Source organism: Oreochromis niloticus, linkage group LG7 (genome assembly GCF_001858045.2).
Source record: "Oreochromis niloticus isolate F11D_XX linkage group LG7, O_niloticus_UMD_NMBU, whole genome shotgun sequence".
NCBI classification, from domain to species: domain Eukaryota; kingdom Metazoa; phylum Chordata; class Actinopteri; order Cichliformes; family Cichlidae; genus Oreochromis; species Oreochromis niloticus.
The window spans coordinates 17,502,791-17,524,765 of record NC_031972.2 but is presented as its reverse complement, the minus strand read 5'-3'; the positions used below and the strand labels follow the sequence as shown (position 1 = coordinate 17,524,765).

General features: G+C 39.6%; 1 protein-coding gene across 1 annotated transcript; it reads left to right on the top strand.

Annotated features, from left to right (window-relative positions):
* The first annotated feature begins 1,392 nt into the window (after window positions 1-1,392).
* LOC100699850 (macrophage mannose receptor 1) lies at window positions 1,393-21,384 on the top strand. Its single transcript, XM_003451532.5, has 50 exons — window positions 1,393-1,628; window positions 2,612-2,757; window positions 2,855-2,967; window positions 3,203-3,336; window positions 4,057-4,280; window positions 4,358-4,464; window positions 4,548-4,666; window positions 4,779-4,914; window positions 5,104-5,186; window positions 5,301-5,420; window positions 5,530-5,631; window positions 5,707-5,865; window positions 5,966-6,048; window positions 6,246-6,390; window positions 6,480-6,524; window positions 6,610-6,777; window positions 7,650-7,769; window positions 7,870-7,980; window positions 8,064-8,096; window positions 9,416-9,553; window positions 9,690-9,836; window positions 9,940-10,074; window positions 10,202-10,359; window positions 10,515-10,659; window positions 10,755-10,809; window positions 10,945-11,011; window positions 11,326-11,459; window positions 11,549-11,592; window positions 11,724-11,897; window positions 12,016-12,170; window positions 12,264-12,377; window positions 12,489-12,604; window positions 12,941-13,095; window positions 14,461-14,666; window positions 14,756-14,933; window positions 15,025-15,249; window positions 15,399-15,568; window positions 15,647-15,717; window positions 16,747-16,847; window positions 16,961-17,080; window positions 17,211-17,348; window positions 17,442-17,596; window positions 17,723-17,822; window positions 17,954-18,189; window positions 18,643-18,826; window positions 18,944-19,192; window positions 19,301-19,480; window positions 19,621-19,677; window positions 20,255-20,397; window positions 20,482-21,384. The coding sequence occupies exons 1-50, from the start codon at window positions 1,586-1,588 to the stop codon at window positions 20,524-20,526; spliced, it is 6,486 nt and encodes a 2,161-aa protein (XP_003451580.2). The 5' UTR covers window positions 1,393-1,585; the 3' UTR covers window positions 20,527-21,384.
* The last annotated feature ends 591 nt before the right edge of the window (window positions 21,385-21,975 follow it).

Below are 21,975 nucleotides of genomic sequence, written 5' to 3'. Positions count from 1 at the left end.
TAATTACTATGTATAATCCTGTCAGAGTAAAATGGGAGAACATTCCTTTCCCAAAAGTCCATCAACTGGTGTCCTCACTTGCCAGATATTTACAGACTCAAAATGACCCCATATTTTTCCTTAAAAGGTAATTTAAAATTTAAAATGTAAAATTAAATCTGTTTTCTATGATCTATGTCCCCTCTAGTTTCTAGCACGTGAAATATCTAGAGAGTGCAGATGATTAGTAATGCTGCTGCAGGCTAAGGACAACAGAATTTTTCAGATTCACTGGCTACCTGTTAAATTGTGCTAAACTGATTTTAAGACTTACTCCTTTTTTTCATTAAATAAAAGGTCTAGTTCTAGTATCTGCAGTCCCCTAACTTTATGTGAACTCCACCACTGCTTGAGATTCTCTAGCAGATCACTAATGAATATTCTTAATTTAGTGGCCTGACATTTTCACCCACTTTTGCGTGACATAATTTTTTTCATAATTGTGGAATTTGTTTTAAATATACGTGTCCTTTTTTAATAAATATCAAATGTTGTTTCCATTTTATTCCTGATTGCATTTCTATTTATTGTGTTTACAGTAGAAGTTCAGCTTCTTAGAAAATTTTGTTACAGCTTTTTTATTTTTTAGCATTTCATACCACTTTTTTAAATATGATACATAATTGCAGCAATAAAAGAATAAATGAGAATTTAACTGCAAATTTGAGTGTATTGTTTTGTAACATCCTTATAAACCATGTTAAAAAGTAACAGTTCAAGGCAGAGGTTTGGCTGTACATATATGTTTATTGACAGTCGACACGTGGTTGTTTATAACCTGTGTATTCTGCAGTGGAATGTGAGTAGTGCGCTCTTTCTCCAAATAGTTGCACTAGTTACACACTAATCTTTGGATTTTTTTGTGTAAAAAAACAAAACAAAAACAAAAACACCTCAAAACTGGTGTGTTTGCATTTTTATATACTATGAGAAACCTACCTCACATGCTATTTGGACCAATTATTTTGTGACAATGTAACAAATCAGTTACATCAAATTAATTGCTGATAAATTTTTGATATTTGAGTAGCAATGACATTTTACTCGTACAAGAACAATCAGGGTTTTGTGTTTTAAAAATATTCGAGGAAAAAAGTTTTAGTTAACAACAGTCTGAAATGAAATAATGTAAAAATAGGTTTAGAAAAAAATCTCTGTTTTCAATTGAAAAACATTGTTTATTACTGATAATTGTTGTTAGGGTTAATACCACATGGTGAAATCAAAACACCCATCTTTATTTTTCATTCATTTTTATTGGCTTGGGTTTTATTGACTCACAGTAGCAGACTGCTGCAGTTTTTAAATGACCGTCACATCTGTTTTACTACTTTCAGTCTTTGGACCCTGGAAGACTGCTGAAAAGAGGAAAACCAAAGAAAAGCTTCTCAGAGGTGGCATCACTTGGAGCTAGAGCACATCACTCGCTCACACATACACTGCCAGGCTCAGGGGACGTTAGAGAAACGACTTTGCAATAGTAGGATGTGCATAAGCACTCCTTAAGACACCAAAAATATTAATTAAAAAAGCAAACAGACAAAGAATGCTTCTGAAGCTGTTGAGCTTTGCTGCTGTTCTTACTGGAGGTAAGTCCGGCTCTTATAATTACATTTTTAAATTGTATGTTTGACAATCTTATTTTTCCTCTTTTTTCCCCCCAAAAATGTGCCAATCACAGAAAGTAATGATTTAGTTTTTTATTTTGAAAAACAGAGATTTTTTTTAATCATCTTAAAAAGCAAAACATCAGAAATATGGACTGCACATTTTACAATCCTAAGTTTTCTGATGTAACCTAGCTGCGGGAATAATAATTACGTTTTGCAATTATTGGTTTAAAAAAAGCATTTTGAAGAACATGATGCACAGAAGATCATGTGACCCAAAGTCTCAGGAACAGACTTACGAATCTAAATGTAATAATTACTTCCATTAGCGCAGTATATTTAACTGCAGATGTCACAGGAAAAGCTTGATTTATTTTTTAATTTTTATTCTTTATTAATTGATGGTTAGATTTAGGTTAGAATTCAGTGCTTTTTTATGATTGCTTGACTAATTAAGGATTCGTGGAAATCATGCGCAAAGCTGTTAAAGTGAAACATTTACCCAAAGATTTGTGCAAACTGACTGACATGGCTAGACTGTAGCTCTGTCATGCGACTTTTATGATTGATGAGCATTCAGCGTTCAGCTCATCAACTAGGGGAGTTGTGTACTTATCAACCCAGCAAAGTAGTCACAGTCTCTATAATAAAAGCCATTACAGAAATTCACCTGAAGCGGAGAAGTAATGTAAATATCTAAACATCAGACCATGCTGTGTGGAGCTGAGCTGGCAGTGACGTGTGAAGTCTCTCAATCAGTGCAGTCATCCACCAAAACTTCTCTTTTCTGTATGTCTTTTTTTTAAAAAGAGACAGATCATAGTGAAGAGATCATTTTCTCCCATAAGTAGTATTACATCATAACCGAAAAGGGGCATATTATATCTATGTTTCTATGGCTGGAAATGTGCTGCCTCACATGCTAACTTTCCTGCTATGCTGTGTTCTTTCAATATTTTCAGCTCATAGCCAGTGCCAGTCAGGCTGGAGGGAGTATGAGAACAAATGTTACTTCTTTTCAACTGATACAAAGTCGTGGTTCGAGGCAAATGAATTTTGTCTGGAGCATAACAGCAACCTGATGAGCATTCAGGACATTCATGAGCGGGTGAGAAACAAAAAATGGGAGACATTACAGAGATTACATAAATAATGTTGTATCATTTCTCACTCTCTGGTTTTATATTTTCATGTCCTGTTTCTAGTTATGGGTGAGGACACAAATCAGCTCAGAGATCTACTGGATCGGCCTGAATGACCACACCGTGGAAGGTGTCTGGGAGTGGAGTGATGGGAGTCCTTTTATACAATATCTGTCGTATGTAATGCGTTTACTACTCCTACTTCCATTGCACGTGTACTCATTTTTGTGGGTGAGCTTTTCCTTATCTGACTTGAGGGTCAAAGCCATGGTTGGGCATATCAGAAAGGCGTGAAAGTAATTAACATAATACCTGATCATTGAAAGGGAAGACTAAGAAATAAATGAAAGATATGTAAGGTATCTTTCTTAATTTTATCCATAATAATTAACCATTATGCTCCTATTTCAGATTCTGGATGTCAGGCCAGCCTGATAACTGGAATGATAATGAGGATTGTGGTCAGTTGGTAGGCTATAACTTTGGAGAGTGGAATGATGATAACTGCGATACCAAGAGGAAATACATCTGCAAACACATCAACTGTAAGTGAAAAGAGTACAGTGAGGGAAATTGGTTTGATCACCTCTTTAGCCATGCAGTTCAATCCAGTTTTATTTATACAAGTTTTGCACACATCGCATGCAGTGATCATTTGATATAATGGATTGTGGTGTAAAACTTACGTGATGTATTAACATTGTTGTTTATACACCACGCCAACAATACAAGATAAAAAAATTGCTTGACATTTCCCTAGTTACCATGTATGTTGTAACCATAATAAAATCTGCGTGTTGAACATTCATGTCACCTGAGAGCACTCTGTGTGGTGGGATTGGGGCCAAATACTCAAAATCTCTGGGTACTTTTACCATGTGCATGCAAAATTAGTATGCATAAGTACACCATGCCATTATAAGCTGGAAACAGCTTTTTTTTTTAAAATGTCAGCTGTTTAAACAAATCTGGAAGTTTCTCAACTTAAACTTTAATTATTTATAATACCCAGAAATCAAGTGCAAAGTTTGTGATGTCTATTTGGGAATAACAACCAGAGAAATAGTAGTGAGCCTAAGAAGTTTGGCTTGAAAAAACAGTAGTTACTAAATGTAACCCTGATTCTATGAGTATGAGCGTAACACCCCAAACATGTCATACCACTGGCTGTGTGATGTGGCCAGAGCTTAGTCTGTGCCTAAGGACACGTCGTAAATCATTCTTCGCTATAGCAGCTTTAACATAATTTCTTCCTTCCTCCTCAGCAAATCCTAGCCCACAGTGTGACTTAGCTAACGGGTGGATGACGTATGGCTCCAACTGCTACAAGTTTAAATCAGACACAAGAAAGAGCTGGACATCAGCTAGGCATGACTGCGTGGCGGATGGAGCAGACCTGGTGTCCATTACTTCAGCAGAAGAAAACCAGTTTGTCACGGCAAACATGGGTGAAACACATCTTGACCTCTGGATTGGACTTTCTACACTGGTAAGAGAGGCATAGTGTGGGATTAGGAAACCGACTTACTTCTTTCTAAATGGATAATTTTACCTTTGTTTCTCCAGAAATGCAACAAGATTTCATGTCAAGTGGAAGTGGGGAACAGTCAGCTTGCCTGGTCTGATGCTACACAAGTGGGCTACACAAACTGGGCTGAAGGTCAACCCACAATGTAAGGTTTCATACTGTTGAAAGAGACTCTCAAAGTCAATATTAATTGACTAAATCTTGCTTCAAACTTGCATTTTCCAACAGTGACACTCAGGTTGGCAGCTGTATTGCAATGATCAAGGATGAAACCAGTTCATTTGGAGACTGGAGGTCCCATGTCTGCAGATACGAGCGTCCTTACATGTGCAAACGTCCACTGAATAGTAAGACTGATTGTTTTGGAAACACAAGTTTTACCATTGTGAAAGCATTTTATTTGGTTTCTGTTTTTATCTCTCACTATTTCCGACTTTTGTTTTCCCTTCTCACCTGCAGCCATCTGCCCTGCTGGCTGGCAGAGCTTTGGTGGCAGTTGTTACTGGATGGTCAGTAATATCAATCTCTTGACCACCTGGCACGAGGCTTTTACCAAGTGTTCTGATATAGGGGCTCACCTCCTGATTATAAACAGGTAAAGAAAAAGAAAATTGCAAGTTCCCAATCAAAGTGAGACTATTCTGGCCAGTGATAGTGTTACCAACTTCCTAAATAATAATAAGGTGCATAGTCTGGTCTTAAGAATTTAGCCTTCGTGAGTTCAGGCATTTGATCACACACGGTGATTCTCATCTGCCATGTTTGTTCTGTTCTTCATGTGTAGTCAAGAGGAACAATATTTCATGAATGGGAAGCTCCCAGACTTTCATCAAGTGGACATACCTGACATCTGGATTGGTTTATCAGGTCCTCTATGATTTGGTGCTCATGAAAATGTGAAAAAAGACATTGCCATTTTATACATGATTAATGAGAAAGCTGTCTAAAATCTAAAGTTATTTATATATGTAACATCACCAGATAAGGACCAGGATGGCACTTTCAAATGGGTGGATAAAACCGAAATAACCTTTTCAAACTATGGTGCCGGTTGGCCCAGAAACACTGAGAACTTCTGGGACTGTGGACAGATTTTTACGGGTAAGGATCGGTGCTCTGTTGCTCTGTTCCTAAGCTAATCGTTACGTGTGTCATTAGAATGAAGCTGCTATTACAAGACCGATTAACGTTCCTAAACATTCCCATCCAGGAAATTATGACGGCAAATGGGAAACAACCAACTGCTTTAAGAGCCTGGGATACATCTGTGAGATGACTGGGGGACAGAACCCGAAACCAACTTCAGCTCCTGGTGAGTCAAACTTCACACTCTCTCTTTCCTTGCGGACAGACCACACGTTTACTGATGACTGTTGATTTGCTTTAGAGTCCCACTGTGACACTGGATATTTGTTGTATGGGGACTTCTGCTATTATTTTGAGACCAAGATGGTGAAAAACTGGCAAGATGCTGAAGCGCACTGTACCAGAGAGCAGGGTCACTTGGCCAGCTTCCACACAGAGGAAGAGCTGAGTTTCCTGATTGGTGAGTTACTAAAAGAACACATCAAACTATGACGAAAGTGAAGTATTTCATTAACACACTCTATCAATGCTGATGTGTTTTTGTCTTGACATTTTGATAGCTCACATGCCAGGGGCAGCCTGGGTGGGTTTGAATGACATCAATGTTGAAAACCAGTTCGTATACACCGATGGAACCCCTGCAGTAAGTGCTAAAGCCAGAGCAACCTGTTTGGCACCAAAAAATGTATTTCTAACCTATTTTGTTATACTGTGTAAAAGTGTGAAAACATTCATCACATACCTAAAAAACTTTTTCTTGAGATTATCCTCTATCCTTCATAATATTTTACAGCATCAAAATTTTACACATGAAAATACTCACGTTTCTCTTGATCTCAGGATTTTCTCCCATGGGCGGAAAACCAGCCTGACAACTGGCAGAATAATGAGGACTGTATGCACATCACAGGAACCACTCACAATGATCCAGGAAAACTCAATGATGACTACTGCACAGCCACAAGGGATTATATCTGCAAAAAAGGTGTTATAAATGCATTTTTGCCTCTTCCTGAATTAATTTTATATATTGAGTTTATATTTAGAGTTAATCCTTGTTTTGTATTTCTGTAGCCAAGGGACAAGGACCTCCTCCTCAGCCTCCAACATCTGGACCAGGTCAGGCTTTAAGCTACACTGACAAATGATGATTAAATACATTTATCTCAATATGCAAATGTGTGAGCAGTTGTGTTTGTTACAGGCTGGAACGATAAATGCGGTTCTTGGACCGCTGATCCTTTTAATGACTACTGCTACCTGTTTAACTACCTGTCGATGAGGACGTGGGCAGAGGCTCGAGCTGACTGCGTCAATCAGGGAGGAGATCTACTCAGTATCACTGAGCCCTTTGAACAGACCTTCATACAGGGTATGATCCTTACATCTTTATTTCACTGTTCAGATGAAAAAGATGGTCATTTGTTGTTAAACAGTGTTACAGAGGCACTGCTTCATTAATATTTGGGTATTAGAATCATATCATACTATAATACATCAACATCAAAATACAAAACGATTAAAAAACATAATACATTACATAGGAAGATTACAGAATGCATGTTACAGATAAAAAAACTGAATGAACTGTAACTGTATGAAATAAAAAGGGGCTATGAATGATCCTATTCTTTCATATGAGTTGCTAAAATAGGTTGATAACTTGAGGGCTAAAGGATTCTATTGAATCGTGCTGTTGCTCCTAAATATGAAATTATGACATTTTAAATCGTATTTCAGTGTAATAATATGCTAAATGTGATTTTTTTTTATTTTAGACGACATATTTTAACTGCTTTTCTCAATTTCTCAGTCAACTTATCACTTTTCAGTTTGTAGGTGTTTCAGAGCTAATATGTGCAGATCTTTGCTTGAAATTTATGCTTGAAAAATTTTGCAGTTTGGATATTGTGTAGCTTTCATGTATTATAGAATTTTGGAGCGGTGTCACTAGTGATGTCTTTTTCAATGCTACCACTAGTGGGCACTGGAGACTTTTCCTCCCCTAAATACTGTAAATCATGTTCAAAGACTGACTGGGTGTACAGGTACACTCCCACTTTTGGGTGTGGCTGGTGCAACAAAGCACACATAACTGCAACCAAGGAGTGAAAAGGGCATAGAACTTTGCTCATTAGTCTGGTGTTTTATCTTTATCTTCACATTTTACTGTTTTTTTTTTCTTTAGATCTATTACTAATCTCAACTTGCTATAATTTGTTGCTTTTTTAAATGTTCTCTCAGCTTTAATCCAGCAGAGTCCCACTGGGATCTCTATGTGGATGGGGGGTCATGACTCCATCACTGAAGGTGGCTGGGAGTGGACAGATGGCTCTCCGTTCAGATTCATCCACTGGAATGCAGGTTAAAGGCCAAATCTGATGCTTTATAAATACTTACAGACTTAAAACTAAAGACTAAAAACAAAAACTAAAGTGAAAAATATGCTTGTCCTTTCTCACAGGGAACCCAGATGACTATTATGGCGAAGACTGTCTGAGTATGCTCATAAACAATGGCTACTGGAATGATGACAACTGTGGGTACAAGAGAGGATATGTCTGCAAGCGGAGAGGTGAGAAATGATGCTCCAGATGATGCTTGGAAATTAAGAATTTGACAATTTTCAGATTGCTGATAGATGTTTACTTATTCCAGGAAGAACACCTGAGCCGCCTCCACCTCATGATGGTAACAGCAACCTCAGTGTTAATTTGAAACAATAAAAAGACACAGTTGAGTAACAGAGCAAGAGATTGTCAACATAGCTTTTCTAAACATACTAGTTTTCTTTAAAAAGCATTCAGTTTGCACATAATAACAGAATTATTACAGAAAAACCAAAAATGGCCTTGTGAAAAACTAAGCCTTTTACTGACTAATAGCACAATCCACTGCCGTGGAATGATGTGCTGTAAATTTTTAATGCTTAAAGTTTGTAAAATCAAGTTAAAACTGAGGTTTATCTTCCAATTTACACACAATATAAAAAACTGCTGTCTCAGTTTATCACCTGAAAAACAAAAGAAATCAGTTTAGACTTGAGAAAAAGAACTGTCGCTGCCCACAAAGCAGGAGATGTTTCAAGAACTGGAGTGAGAACTATTATAAAGAAAATCAAACCTGGCAGATGTAGAAAGTGAAAGATTTCAAAGAATGAGAAATATGTATACCCCAGAATAACTGCAAAGACACTAATGAATAACTCAGCCAAGTCAGGAATTATAATCTTGAAAAGGACAATCACTAGAACTCTACACAGGAACGGACTGTGAGGTTACAGACCAAGAAAAACTCCTCTTCTGCAGAAAAGATGAGTTTAAGCCGTACTGAAGTATACTATAGACACTATACTATAGTATACTGTAGGCACACTGGACGCATATCCTTTGGTCAGATGACATGAAACTAGAGCTCTTTGCCCACAGAGACACTGCTTGTATTTAGAGAAAGAAGGGAGAGGTTTACAACCCGAAGAACACTGACAATGACTCAAAACGTACATCACTCCTGGTAAAGAGCAACAAGCAGAAGACCAAAGTGGACGTTACTGACTGCCCTTCACAAAGTCCTGACTTGGAACATCTTGAAAATTTGTGGGGTGAACTGAAGAGCCATGAAAGAAGACCATCAAATCTGCAGGAGGTTGAGAGAATGGACTGGGATCGTTCAGGAGACGTGTGAGTCCTGCTGAAAACTACAACAAACGCCTGCAGGCTGCTATCCAGCAAAAAAAAATAAAAAAAATGCAAAACTGACTATTGGTATAAGGGAGGCTAATAATTTTTTGGTTTTGGTGAAATATTTTGAAATATTTTTTTTCCTATGTGCAAAGTAAAACATTGTAAGCCTCCAAATTAATACTAGAATATTTGGAAAAGCTGTGTTAAAAATTCCTTGCTCTGTTTAAAGGTACTTGGGAAATTTTCATATTTAGGCTAATTATTCTACCCTCATCTATAATATATATTACTTTTGCACTGGAATAACGCATCAACTTTTTATTGTAGGCTTTTTGACTGCACTGGTATGCCAGGGCTCCGCTGCTGTCCTTCACTGTCCACAGGAAAGTGTGATTAACATCCAGTCTGCTTTCTACGGACGAAAGAATGCCGACATCTGTCCACACTTCGATGGCTCAGGAAGTGGTGCTGCACATTTGTTACAACATATATTGATGATTTGTATTTGATTCAGTGATTTTTTGAAAACTTTATCTGCAGGTATGCATCAATGTAAATCAAATTAACTAATTAAGTAAATATTGATATTACTATATTCTAGGCAGCTGCACAGTAGACGACATCCTTCCTCGGTACAGAAAAATGTGTGACAACCATCCGTTCTGCTTTGCGTATGCCAATGTGGACCCAGACCCCTGCCCCACTGTTTCCAAATATCTTGAGCTCATCTACAGCTGTGAACAAAAAGGTAACTTCTCCATCGGTTTCTCTAAACATTTTCATGTAGTATTACATATTTATCTTGAGTTAGTGCAATTCCGGCTTCATGCTTTTGTGCTTTGAATGCTCAGTGTGCCTGCATGGCTTGGGTCTTGAACATGGCAACATCTCAGATGCCATGCTCTCTGCTTCCTCCTCCATTGGCTCCTTCACTCCTAACAAAGCTCGTCTGAATGGAAATTCTTGCTGGATGCCATCAGGAAATGGTATGCACCAACCCAGGGATCACACATGTGTAATAATTTTTGAATTGTTAGTTAAAACTTGAGGTTAGGGTTCTGGTTTTGGCACAACAAAGGTCTTATCTTGTACCCTGTCTCTGTCCTCTTACAGCTGCTTCAAGCTGGATTCAGGTAAACCTTGGTGAGACTAGAAAAGTGACGGGGATTGTAATTCAGGGTTGCCCACAGAATGACCACTGGGTCACCAAATTTAAGATTCAGCACAGTATGAATGGATTGACCTGGACTGACTACACAGCTGATGGGAATGTGAGTAAGAAGTACACGAAACTACATAGCGACTTTCTGTGGTCTCCCACCTGCCAGATCAAGACTGTTCAAAGCCACACTTGGGAGCTCTTGGACAGGTTTATCTGTTTAAATATCCATGATAACAATTTTCTGTCTCTCTCATTCATTTCCAGTTTTTACCAGGAGCAACAGACAGAAACACTCCTGAGACTCAGCTGCTGGGGACTCCTGTGTCAGCTCAGTTTATCCGCATCCTTCCAGTGGAGTTCAGCAGTCAGGCAGGCCTTCGGTTTGAAGTGTTAGGATGCACGCCAGACTGTAAGGAAACTGACTTAACTCCAGATTAAACCTTTTTTCAAATACAAATCTAAATTTATACGGTTTGTCATTATAAAATATCGGTTGTTCAACAGATGCAGTTACATGTGCCAGCAAGCCCAACTTCAACTTTGCCAATGATAAAATGACGTAAGTAAAAATATATTTTTCCTCTTTTTTTAAAAACAAATATATTGTAATAAAGTTGAATTTGTAGCTCTTTGTGTCATTGTTCTTTGGATTATTAGTCACACATTTCTAAACTAATTTTCATATGTCTTTCAGTGTCCACTGTCCAGCAGACTGTGCCAAAGCTGATTACACAGTGTACGGCACTACATTGTATCGAGGGGTATGTCAAAAATAAATAAATAAAGGAACACTTTTTAATTAGAGTAAAGCATCACATCACTTAAACTTCTGGGATGTTGATATGGTCAGTTAAGTAGCAGAGGTTGCTAATTAGTGTCGGTATCACCACTGATGCACAGCTAGTCCGACTCCTCCAGGTTGGCACATCAGTACGTACTATTGCCAGAATGTTTGTGTCTCCCAGAAAGATAACCAGCATGTTTTTCCCCTTTTGAAATCTGATGTCTTTTCAAAGATTTTCTTAATGTTGTTCTGGCAGTGCAATGCATTACCTCTCTCTTCTTTCTTAAACAGGACTCAAACATCTGTGCAGCAGCTATCCATGCCGGAGTGGTGCTGAATGAGATTGGAGGAGACTGCACTTTGCTAAAAGCTGACGGACAGAACTTCTACCCTGGATCCACGAGGAATGGCATCACCTCACGGCAGTGAGTAGATGAGGTTCCTAGTTCTTGTTTTGTTTTTTTAGTAGCGGGGTAGTCCCGAGAGGCTGATTCAATCCCTTTACTTTCAACAGATATGATGGAAACTATGCAGTGTCTTACTTTTTTGCAGATGGAGGTAAGTTGACATGCAGTTTGAACCTCTTAATTTCTTTCAGCTTCCACTTTTTGAAGAAATAATGATGATTTTGTGAGTTAATCTGTTCTGTGTTGTTATTCTGCCGTTTCTTTTTCCACTCTCTCCCACAGAGCTAAGATGCTCAGGACCTGACTGGTTTGAGTTTGGGGACTTCTGCTACAAACCTTTTGGAGACAAAAAGACGTGGCATGATGCTCAGAGCAGCTGCAGGGCTCTGGGTGCTGAACTTGTCTCCATCCTCTCCATGACAGAGCAGAGCTGGCTGGAAGGCTACCTGTACATGGGTATGGATTTACACTTATTTTCTGTGTTTAAACTAAAGTAGATGTTAAAGGTTTAGAAAAGCCTTTTACATTCTTATGTCACACTTGATTTAAACTTGATATTTTTTGTCCTTCACAGCCACCAGTGACGTCTGGATTGGTCTAAATGACCTGTTTTATGCTGGCTTGTTCTCATGGTCTGATCAACACATAGCAACATTCACCTACTGGGCTCCAGGGGAACCCAACAACCATGATGGGTTCAGTGAGGACTGTGTCGAGATGTTGCACCAGGTGAGAAACCTGGTGAAAGCCTCACTGGTGAAAGCAAAGTGATCTTTGTAGTCAGTTGTGATCTTTTTGACATTATTCATAATTTTCTTTCAGTCTGGCCGATGGAACGACGTGACCTGCACAGAACTCAATACATACGTCTGCAAAATGCCCAAAGCACATTACCCACCGCCTTCTGTACAGCCCACTGTGTACGGATGTCCTCAGGTGCGACAAACGTCGACTTAATGTCACATTTCTCTGCCTTTTCAAGTTTAACCTCGCACTGCAGAAGTGACAATGCCAGATGTGTAATAAGGTGTTTAATGTGTGTGTCAGGGCTGGGAAGCATATCGCTACTCCTGCTACTGGATGGAGGAGACGACTAGGAGCTGGTCTGATGCTAAAGCCTTCTGTGAGGAGCAGGATGCCGTCTTGCTGCATATTGAAGACATGTGAGTCACATGTCTGTCTGAGGGTGATATAAGGTTGCTTATTATTTCCAAACTACAGATTCTGGATCATGATGCATACAATCTTAACCTATACTTATGGTGCTATAATCCAGTGTTACTCAACAACACTCTTATCTCTGAAAAACTCACGAAGAAGAATTTTCCTCCCCTGTGATTCACAGAATATTTCATACTTGTTTTTTTCCTCTGGAATTCAAATAATTTCAAAATTGTATAGGGGCAAATTTTTCCAGCTGAGGTAGTGCACCCCAATAGTCTTTTTTGTACGTCATTGTCTTTTTGTCATTATCATCTCTTTGTTCCGTTTTCCTGCAGCTATGAGCAGTCACATTTTACAGCGGCGCTGTCAGGAAAGACTGGTTTTTGGTGGATTGGCCTGCGTGCTCATGGGGGGGCAGGTGGAGGGGTGGACTACATTTGGGATGATGGTTCATCTCTCAGCTTTACTCACTGGGACAGAGACCAGCCAGGTACTGACCTAACACTGACCTAGATAAAGCTGGCTAGCTTGTCTCACTCTGCATTTCTGAAATATTTCACTTTTTCTGGTGCTAAAGTCCCATTGACCTTAAATGGAGAACCAGCTTTCTCTCACCTCTGCTTTGTATGTTGAAGGTTGTGGCTTCAAGTACAGCATGGGACATTTTTCACAATGGTTTTTTTTGGTATATATTGTGTAATACACATCAACACATATTTCAGATTTTTTTCTCCTCATCTTAGACAGAAAACTGTAAACATTTTCCTCTGTGCAAAATTATTTCAGAGGGACAACTTTACTACAACAAGGTAAATGTCCCTGAGGTGGGCTGGTTTGGCTCAGTTGGATGAGCAGGCGACCATATGCCGCATGGCTGATAGTGGCCGGCCTGGGTTTGAGTCCGACCTGCAGCCCTTTGCCGCATGTCTCCCCCTCTCTCTTTCCCACCACTTTCCTGTCGGTCTTCACTGCATCTATCTAATAAAGCCAAAAAATATATATTAAAAAAATATAATGTCTGAAAAATGTTCCGCTCTTCTTCCCTTTTCTGGGAGGCAGTGGGGAGGTAGAGCGTATAGCCCAATCCGGTGGGGAGGTGTGGGAAGCCAGATCGGGCGCCCCCCTTCCGGATCTCCTCTCTGCTCTCTCCCATCTTATCTTACTGGTCTTACTCCTCTCTATCACCTTTTCTGTCCCTTTGAAGAAATGAGGCTCCATAAATGTTAAAGACGTAAGTATTTCTCAGTTGCAGTGAATAGACAGAATAAACTGTAGAAAACTAAACAGGAGAAAGAAGAAGAGAAATAACAATTTTAACATAAACCAGTGACACACTCCGGGGCCTGATCAACCCTGGCAGGGCCTCCTTGGATGAGGGTGTCTAGTGAAAATGGCCAAAACACCCGATGAATCCAAGGTCCACTACTGACGATGTGTCCCAAATTTTAATAATTTAGATCAGAACTCTAATCCCTAAACCTAACCAAGGAAAAATGGCAGATTAGCCTGGGTAAAAGAACGAAAGTTGAGGCACACAACGATGTGTGCTGCTGGTAAAGTTTCTGGGCTGCTTTTCCTCATAACAGCCATCCCCCAAGATTTTCTCCAGTAAAAGCAATGCATTGTTAGGGATTGTAACATCTAGTCCTTTTACTGAATAAAGCCCCCCCAAAAAATTGTTAGCCAACCTCTTTTACCCCCAACTTTTTCGCTGCACCAGAGGCAAACTACAGAATGAGTCCGCCAGTAACAACAATCCCACCCTAATTTCTCCAGAATTGTATAATTTAGTTTTTGTTATTGTTATTATTATCAATAATAAACACAAGAAACCAAAATCTCTTTCTGTCTTTAGACAACGGTGGTGGTACTTGTGTGGCTATGACAACGGGTCAGGTTGGTGGTTTCTGGGATGACAAGCAGTGCTTGGACAAATATGCCTTCGTATGTGAAAAATACAGACCTGACATCAGCCCGCCCACCAAGGCCCCGACTCCTCCTCCTGCACAGGGCTGTGGTGCTGGCTGGACAGCCAAACCCCATTTCAGGCACTGTTATAAGGTAATAACAGCACCAAGTTGAACATCTGAAAGTGTGATTATCTGCAAGAGAAGGTCAGTGATTCATTTTCCAGGGGTGATTTACTGCAGCTCTTCCACAACGTGGACTGGTCCTTGAAGAAGAGCTGGGAAGCAGCGCTTGAGGACTGTATCGCCAGAGGTGGTAATCTGGCCAGCATCCACACTCAGGAGGAAGAAGAGTTTCTTGCCCTGTACAGCAAAGGCACTACCAAGTGGATTGGTCTCAGGAGCAACCCAATAGAAGGAGGTGAGCAAAATATATGTATTGCAGACTGGACCTGGTTAAATGGAAGCCAAATAAAGAATAAACCTAAAGAACAACTCCTCCCTTATTGCAGGATATTCTTGGAGCGATGGCACGCCTCTGTCCCACACCAACTGGGGTGACGGGGAGCCAAACAATCACGAGGGTCGGGAGGACTGTGTAGAGATGGTAAGCAACGCGAATGGCACCTACTCGTTGTGGAACGATCTCAACTGTGACGCTCATCAGGATTGGATATGCAAGATTACTAAAGGAAAGGATCCCATCCTTCCCCCTGAGCCCCCATCTCCTGAACCAGGTAACTAAGGCACCTGTCGTTTCTCTACAGAGGGATCAAGTCATGAATTTGCTTCCCTTAAGGATAGAGAAATTTTTATATGAATTCAGACCCTCACAAACCCTCACAATGTCTGAGTGTTTGTTTTTTCCTAACGTTTTAAACTTCAGCTCCCGAATGTGGCTCGAACCCCGGCTGGAGGAAGAACAAAAACATCTGCTATTACTACAATGACACCGACATAGTGGACTTCCACACAGCTTTTACACGGTGCTATGCAGAGAAAGCCAGACTTGTGTCCATCCTAAACAAAGAAGAACAAGCATATGTTAACAGCATGGTATGTTTTTAAATCTTTAACTTCATTAGAGATTATTTACTGTGGAAAAATCAGTGATAAGTTTTGCTGCCGTTTCAGGTGGGGACAGGAAAGGTTACTGCAGCCTGGATTGGAATGAGAATGTTTGGCACAGTAGATGGACAATATGTGTAAGTATGTTTCTAAGCAATTGCACCAAAGCAAAGAAATGTTAAACAGATCTTTTTTGTGTCATTTTCTTTTTTCACTGTTCTGAGCAGCAGAGTTTCCATGTCAGATCATAATATTTCTAGGGATATTTCATGTGTATTCATGTATTTAATGTAACAGATCAGAACTTCATGCTGAGGGAGAGAAAATGTCAGAACAAAATTTGCATAAGCCAGGGCTGTATTACAAATAGCAAAGTTTTACAGTCTTTGGTTTGCTGTGTTTTAGTTTTTTGGTCACATTTATACACAAAAATCAGTCCACAATGAGAACTGCCAAGAGACAGAAAATATCTTTGTGTGTTAATTCAGTGCTGGGCACTCACGGGGCCCTACAAATTCACAAATTGATTTTCATACATTTTGCTTTTCCTTTTTTCCTTTTGTGTACTATAAAAATGCAAAAACTGTAAGGTGCCCACAGCTGACTGTAAGTCAGATTATTTCATCTGACTTCAATAAATATTTGCAACCTCACACAGTATGCAGAAAAAAAATGAGAACGATGCACATATTAAAAGTGTGGGACGGCAGGAGTAACTTCATCAACATGCACATTGCTTAGATGAACTTAGATGAACGCCACATGAATTGCCTGATTTATTTAGAGAACAGCTGCCCCAACCTCAAAGATCCCACAGTTTGAATCAAATTATGAAGGAAAGGTTTGCCCTTATACCGGAACATGTTGACTCATCTTTATCTCACTTATCTACAATGCCATACTGATTACAAAGAGAAAAACTTGCATTCAGTCTGTGCTGTGTTATTTTTGTTTGGCCTAATTTGCGTTGCTGTCACACTGATGATGATAAGTTAGGTATTCATATATGTGACCAGTGTTATCATTGCTCTGGTTAGTAAATTTAGACCAAATTCACAAATTTACTACTGGTTAAAAACATTCAACATACTTTAACAGATTTGAAGATAAGGAAAATCTTTTAAATGTAAAACTGTGAAATTTAAATTTCTGTTTTATGTGCTCAGGTGGGTCGACCACTCCCCTATGACATACACTCACTGGGCTCCTGGTGAGCCCAACAATGCTAACGGGGAGGAGCAGTGCGTGCAGATGAACAGACATCAAGGTACTGCACCTTCTGTCAACTGACAATTTAGATCAAATACACTATTTTTTTTAGCTAATGTGTCTTTATGACTTAACTATAATGATGCGTGCAATATACTCTGACTTGTTAAGGTGGATGGAACGATGCCAACTGTGGTCGGGCTTCAGCAGGTTATGTATGTAAGAAGTTCCCTGGAGATATTCACACCCCGCCTCCACCAACACAGCCCTGGGAGGGCAACTGTCCTGCAGGTAACATACACAGTTTAAATACAAATTAGGTTAAATCACACAGGCTGACTAATGCTGCAGGTTCTTTCACATCAGCTGGAGTATTTTTTCTCTGTTTATTACTCATTACGATTTTCCTCCTCCCCTGTAGGTTGGCTGCGTTTCAACAATAAGTGCTTCATGTTCAAAGGAAAGAAGAATGATATTAAAGGAAACTGGTCATATGCTCGAAGTTGGTGCAGAGAGCAAGGTGGAGACCTGGCAGTCATTGATAACCAGTATGAGAATGGTAAGCTCAGCATATAACCATTAAACATAACATTGTTAGAACAGAGGTTTCCCCAACAGAGACGACTCTTTACATTTCTGTTCTCTCCTACAGACTTTGTTGCTAGTTACCTGAGGGACCTGGAGCTCCCCACATGGATCGGTCTGTCAGATCTCTTGGTGGAGAATCAGTACGCCTGGAGCGATGGGGTCAGCCCAGTTCTGTACACCAACTGGAATGACAAAGAGCCCAACAATGCGAATGGAGCGGTGAGGACACTTTGCTTCAGATTATCACTAATCGAGTGAAGCAGATGGGAAAGTACTGTAAAGTTGTGGGCTCATAAACAGGGAAAGGACACATTTAGCCTTGACTATTCTTGGTTTGCTCAACAGGAAAACTGTGTGACGATTACTCATAGCCCGCTGTTAACTGGCAAATGGAACGATGACAACTGTGATAAGAATCACAGCTTCGTCTGCTCCAGAACGAAATGTTAGTAAACACTCCAGAGATAATTCTTCCTGCTTAGATGCAATTGCATTTCACAGACTACAGAAAACATTTTAAATGCATGCTAGCTTAAACCTTCTTATTAAGTATTTGTCAATCTCCCTAAATATTAGCAAGCAGTATCCAGCCGCCTCCTCCCACAAAGAGCCCCTGCCCATCAGGCTACATCTCATGGTACCTGAACTGTTACAAACTGGTGGAGAAGCCAGCGACCTGGGATGCAGCTCAGGCAGCCTGCAAGAATGAGGGAGGCAATCTGGCCAGCATCGACATGAGCTACGACCAGGCCTTTGTGGCTGGAGCAGTCCTGCAGGGAAAAGCTGATGCCTGGATTGGACTGAAGCGCAAGGTGCTGTTTAGAGAGGAACAGAAAAGTTTTGTTCCATGTAGAATTCAGAAGAATTCTCATTAAATATGCTACAAATAGAACAAAAATACTCCAGGAAAGCCACTAATTATAGAAGCTGAAAATACCTCATTGCAAGTAAAGATCCTACATTTATAAAAAGTATTGAGAAAATATTACTAGGAAGATTTACTTTTAAAAAAAGTAGATGCATTTCGATTAAACTGGGAATCAAAGACAGACATCTCTAATATGAAAGAAGCTACCAGAGCCATTAAAAAAAACAACAGCTGAGTAATCAGTTGTGGATTTAAACCTTCTGTGTCTTCTCTCACTGGTATTTCTTTGTTTTTTTTTCTGCACTTATGGAGTCACTTCCTTGATGCTTGTCTAATGGCACTGTGTGATCCATAAGAATCTAAACCTTTAATCATATGTTGTTGCCTTGTGATGCAGGATGATGGTTCCTACATGTGGACAGATGGTTGGCCAGTTTTTTTCACTCAGTGGGGACCAGGAGAGCCCACTAACATTAAGGATGAGGGTTGTGTGAGTATGCATGCTTCAAGGATGTTCCACGGGACCTGGAACGACACCAAGTGTGACCTAGAGAAACCGTACATCTGCAAGAAAACCTCAGGTACAAGCTCAATCAGAACTAAACTCTTTTTTTGTTTTTAATTGCTTTTAGTCAGTTTCTGACTAATTATATATTTTTTCATTTATATAACCTTTAATAATAACACTTGTCTCTCAGAGAAACCCCCAACCACTCCCGCCCCTGGTGATGGGAAGTGTCTGGAGTTTGCGATACCCTATGGCAAGTACTGTTACTATGTGTACAGCGGTGAGGTCGGCTTCTCTTGGCCGGACTCTGAACACTACTGCCAGGCAGGCAGGATGGAGCTGGTCTCCATTCACAGCAGAGCAGAGGTGGAATTCATCAAGAGCCTCAACTACAGCAAAAATATGAACCTCTGGATTGGCCTTACAAGGGATAACAACTGTGAGTTTAAAAATGGAAAGAAAAAGAGAGAGACTCATTGCTTTCACAAGGCTATTGTACCAGGGATTAATTCAGTAAAATGCATCAACTTTTTTTTAAAACCTCCAGTTGGCTGGGCCTGGACCGATGAGACCTCTGTAAGCTTCCTCAACTGGGCTCCCAATGAGCCCAATGCAGCGTTTCACCCAGGGAACATGGCCGAGAACTGTGTGGAGATGTACAAAGATGGACGCTGGAATGACAACAACTGCCTGGAGAAGAAAAGTTTTGCTTGCCGCCACCCTCAGTGTAAGCATTTTTCTATTTCCCTTTTTAGATATTTTAATGCAACACAGATGTAAGGCAGTTCCTGCAGCTTTAATAACGCTTATTGAATTTGGTAATGAGAAGCAGCGGAATAACAGGCTCTTTGTAAATCTGTCTTTCAGTTTATCAAACAGATGAGAACAAAAATCCAATTTATCCCACTGAAGCTCCAGCTAACAGTAAGTGACAAATATGGTTGCTTTACAATATATCTTGGTTCTCATGCCAGCAAATAATTTTTAAGCCATGCATGTAATAAAAAACAAACAAAAAACCCCAACAACAACAACAACAACAACAGGTCTAAATCAGCTAGTCCTTGTAGAGCAAAATCTCCCATTTGGATTTCTCAGACTTTGGGGACATTCGTGGTCCCCAGATGACAAAAATCACAACTACTTTGGAAATTCCCCAACTTTTCACCTGTTGCAGCCTTACAGGTTTAAGTGTGAATTTCAGTTACTAAGTTGTGGATGAATGGTCATGGCAACCGTTAATAATGTCCCCTGCCACAATAATTAACAAGTGTACTGATCCCCTTATTTTATTTAGACTAAAAGTTAGACTAAAGTTTTATTTCCTCTAAAATTTCCCATCTGCCTCAACCTTATGTTGTCTTTGTTGCCAATTTAACATCCAGACACAACTATTGAGCATGTTAGAATACAATACAATAGCATAGGTATAAGCAAAGTAAGACATTGGGGTGATTCTAGCTGGTTAATATCTCACCTGAGCTGGTTTGTCTCCATACAGACGTAGGGCTGATAGCCGGCGTCGTCGTTGCAGTCATTGTGGTCGTCACCATAATAGTTGGACTACTGTTCTACGTCTTCAGTGTGCGTGGATATAAACCGAGCACCTTGAGCTGGCCAGCAAGGAACAGTAAAACTGATGTGGTAAGTTTTTAATTAGCCCATCATGGTTGGCTAAACAAATGTATTGATGTCAGTGCTAAAACTCATGTCATTCTTGTGTTGCAGCCTGCCTTTACCAACCCCAACTTTGTAGGAGAATCGGACACATAAATCGTCAAGCTTTTTGCATTAACACTGATATTTTTTGCAAATCAATAATATAGTTTGTTATTTTTAGACAATGCAGACTATCCCTGCTCTCAAAGGGCAAGAGAGAACATGCAAACTCCACACAGAAAGGCCTCAGCTGGCCGGTGGATTTGAACCCAGAAACTTTTTGCTGTGAGGAATCAGTGCTGCCAGTCAACATGTTGTAATAAGCTAATACCATTAAAATATAGTGAGATAACATTTCCGCATTTTTCCACATGCAGCAGTAATGATGTCGATATATAGCCAGTTGCTGTTTTGCAGATTTTATAGCAAAGTGCCAAATTATTCTTTTTTTTTTTTTTTTAAATAAACAAACGTAAACAACCGTGTTTTCATTTCCAGTGTTTATTCATGTCTGTACACTGCAACACAAAATTTTATTTTATTATTTTTTTTTACATATTTTACAAAATGAAAAACAAGCATCCTTCAAAAACCATTTTTAGACATGTTTCCAGTAAATAACTATTTGGACAAATCTGTTGCGGAGCAACTCATAAATGAAGCACCAACAACCAAAGATAATGAGAATAAAGCCGCAGATGAGAAAGTACAAGAACCCAGGAATTCAGAAAACTGATAAAGTTGCACAATTTATAAATCCTGAATGACAAATTTTGCAGTTTCCATTCATGGAGGCATCCAAGGTAAGAAACTGCTGAAGATCTGTACATAAAATGTAATCCCACATTCCATGGCACCAGTGTACGCGGTCCTTACTTACAAAAGAATAATAATTTTATTTATGAGAAAATAAAATTCAGAATACTTTGATCGTTTTTCAGCCCTTATTTAATTCTTGTAACTACACTGAAACGACCAATTTAAAAAGTGAAACTTCCAAAACCCAGTGGCACGTATGGCACTAGTCTAAACCAAAGTTTCTTTTTCTGCTTCAATAATTACTCACTAATCATTTCTGTATCCCCCTCCCTGTGTAGAAAAACAAACAAACAAAACTTGTGTAACTAATGTTACCAACTCAAACTGTATTGCTTTGAGCCAAACTTGGAGTAAACAATAACGACTACCACAGTCACGTTGGTCTTGGAAACAGCCCTTCTGCACAATAATGCGCTGAAATTAAGTACAAAATACTCAAAACTCTCATTAGTAAGCTATAGTTTCCCACTGATTAAGTTAAAGTTTGCCAACCAAAGTGTGAGAACACAAATCAAGCTTACTGGTGCAAAAACTGAAGGGAACATTACATAGAGTCACCTTTGTTAATGAATACAACAATCTAGTTTAAAGGCAACACAGACTGACAAACAGGCTTAAAGTGAACCACTACATCCACCATCACAGCCAAAGAAAGACCTTTTTCTTTTGTTTACACAAGGACTTGAAGACACGCCTTTGGTTAAAGGCTAGGTTCACATTTTGCATGCATGGAAACGATCACTG

Bases quoted from the DNA above. Each gene is read 5' to 3' on its own strand.
- LOC100699850 (XM_003451532.5), top strand. From the start codon at position 1,586: ATGCTTCTGAAGCTGTTGAGCTTTGCTGCTGTTCTTACTGGAG. The intron at 2,968-3,202 runs GTATGTAATGCG...CTCCTATTTCAG, and splicing joins CCTTTTATACAATATCTGTC to ATTCTGGATGTCAGGCCAGC. The intron at 12,378-12,488 runs GTGCGACAAACG...TGTGTGTGTCAG, and splicing joins CTGTGTACGGATGTCCTCAG to GGCTGGGAAGCATATCGCTA.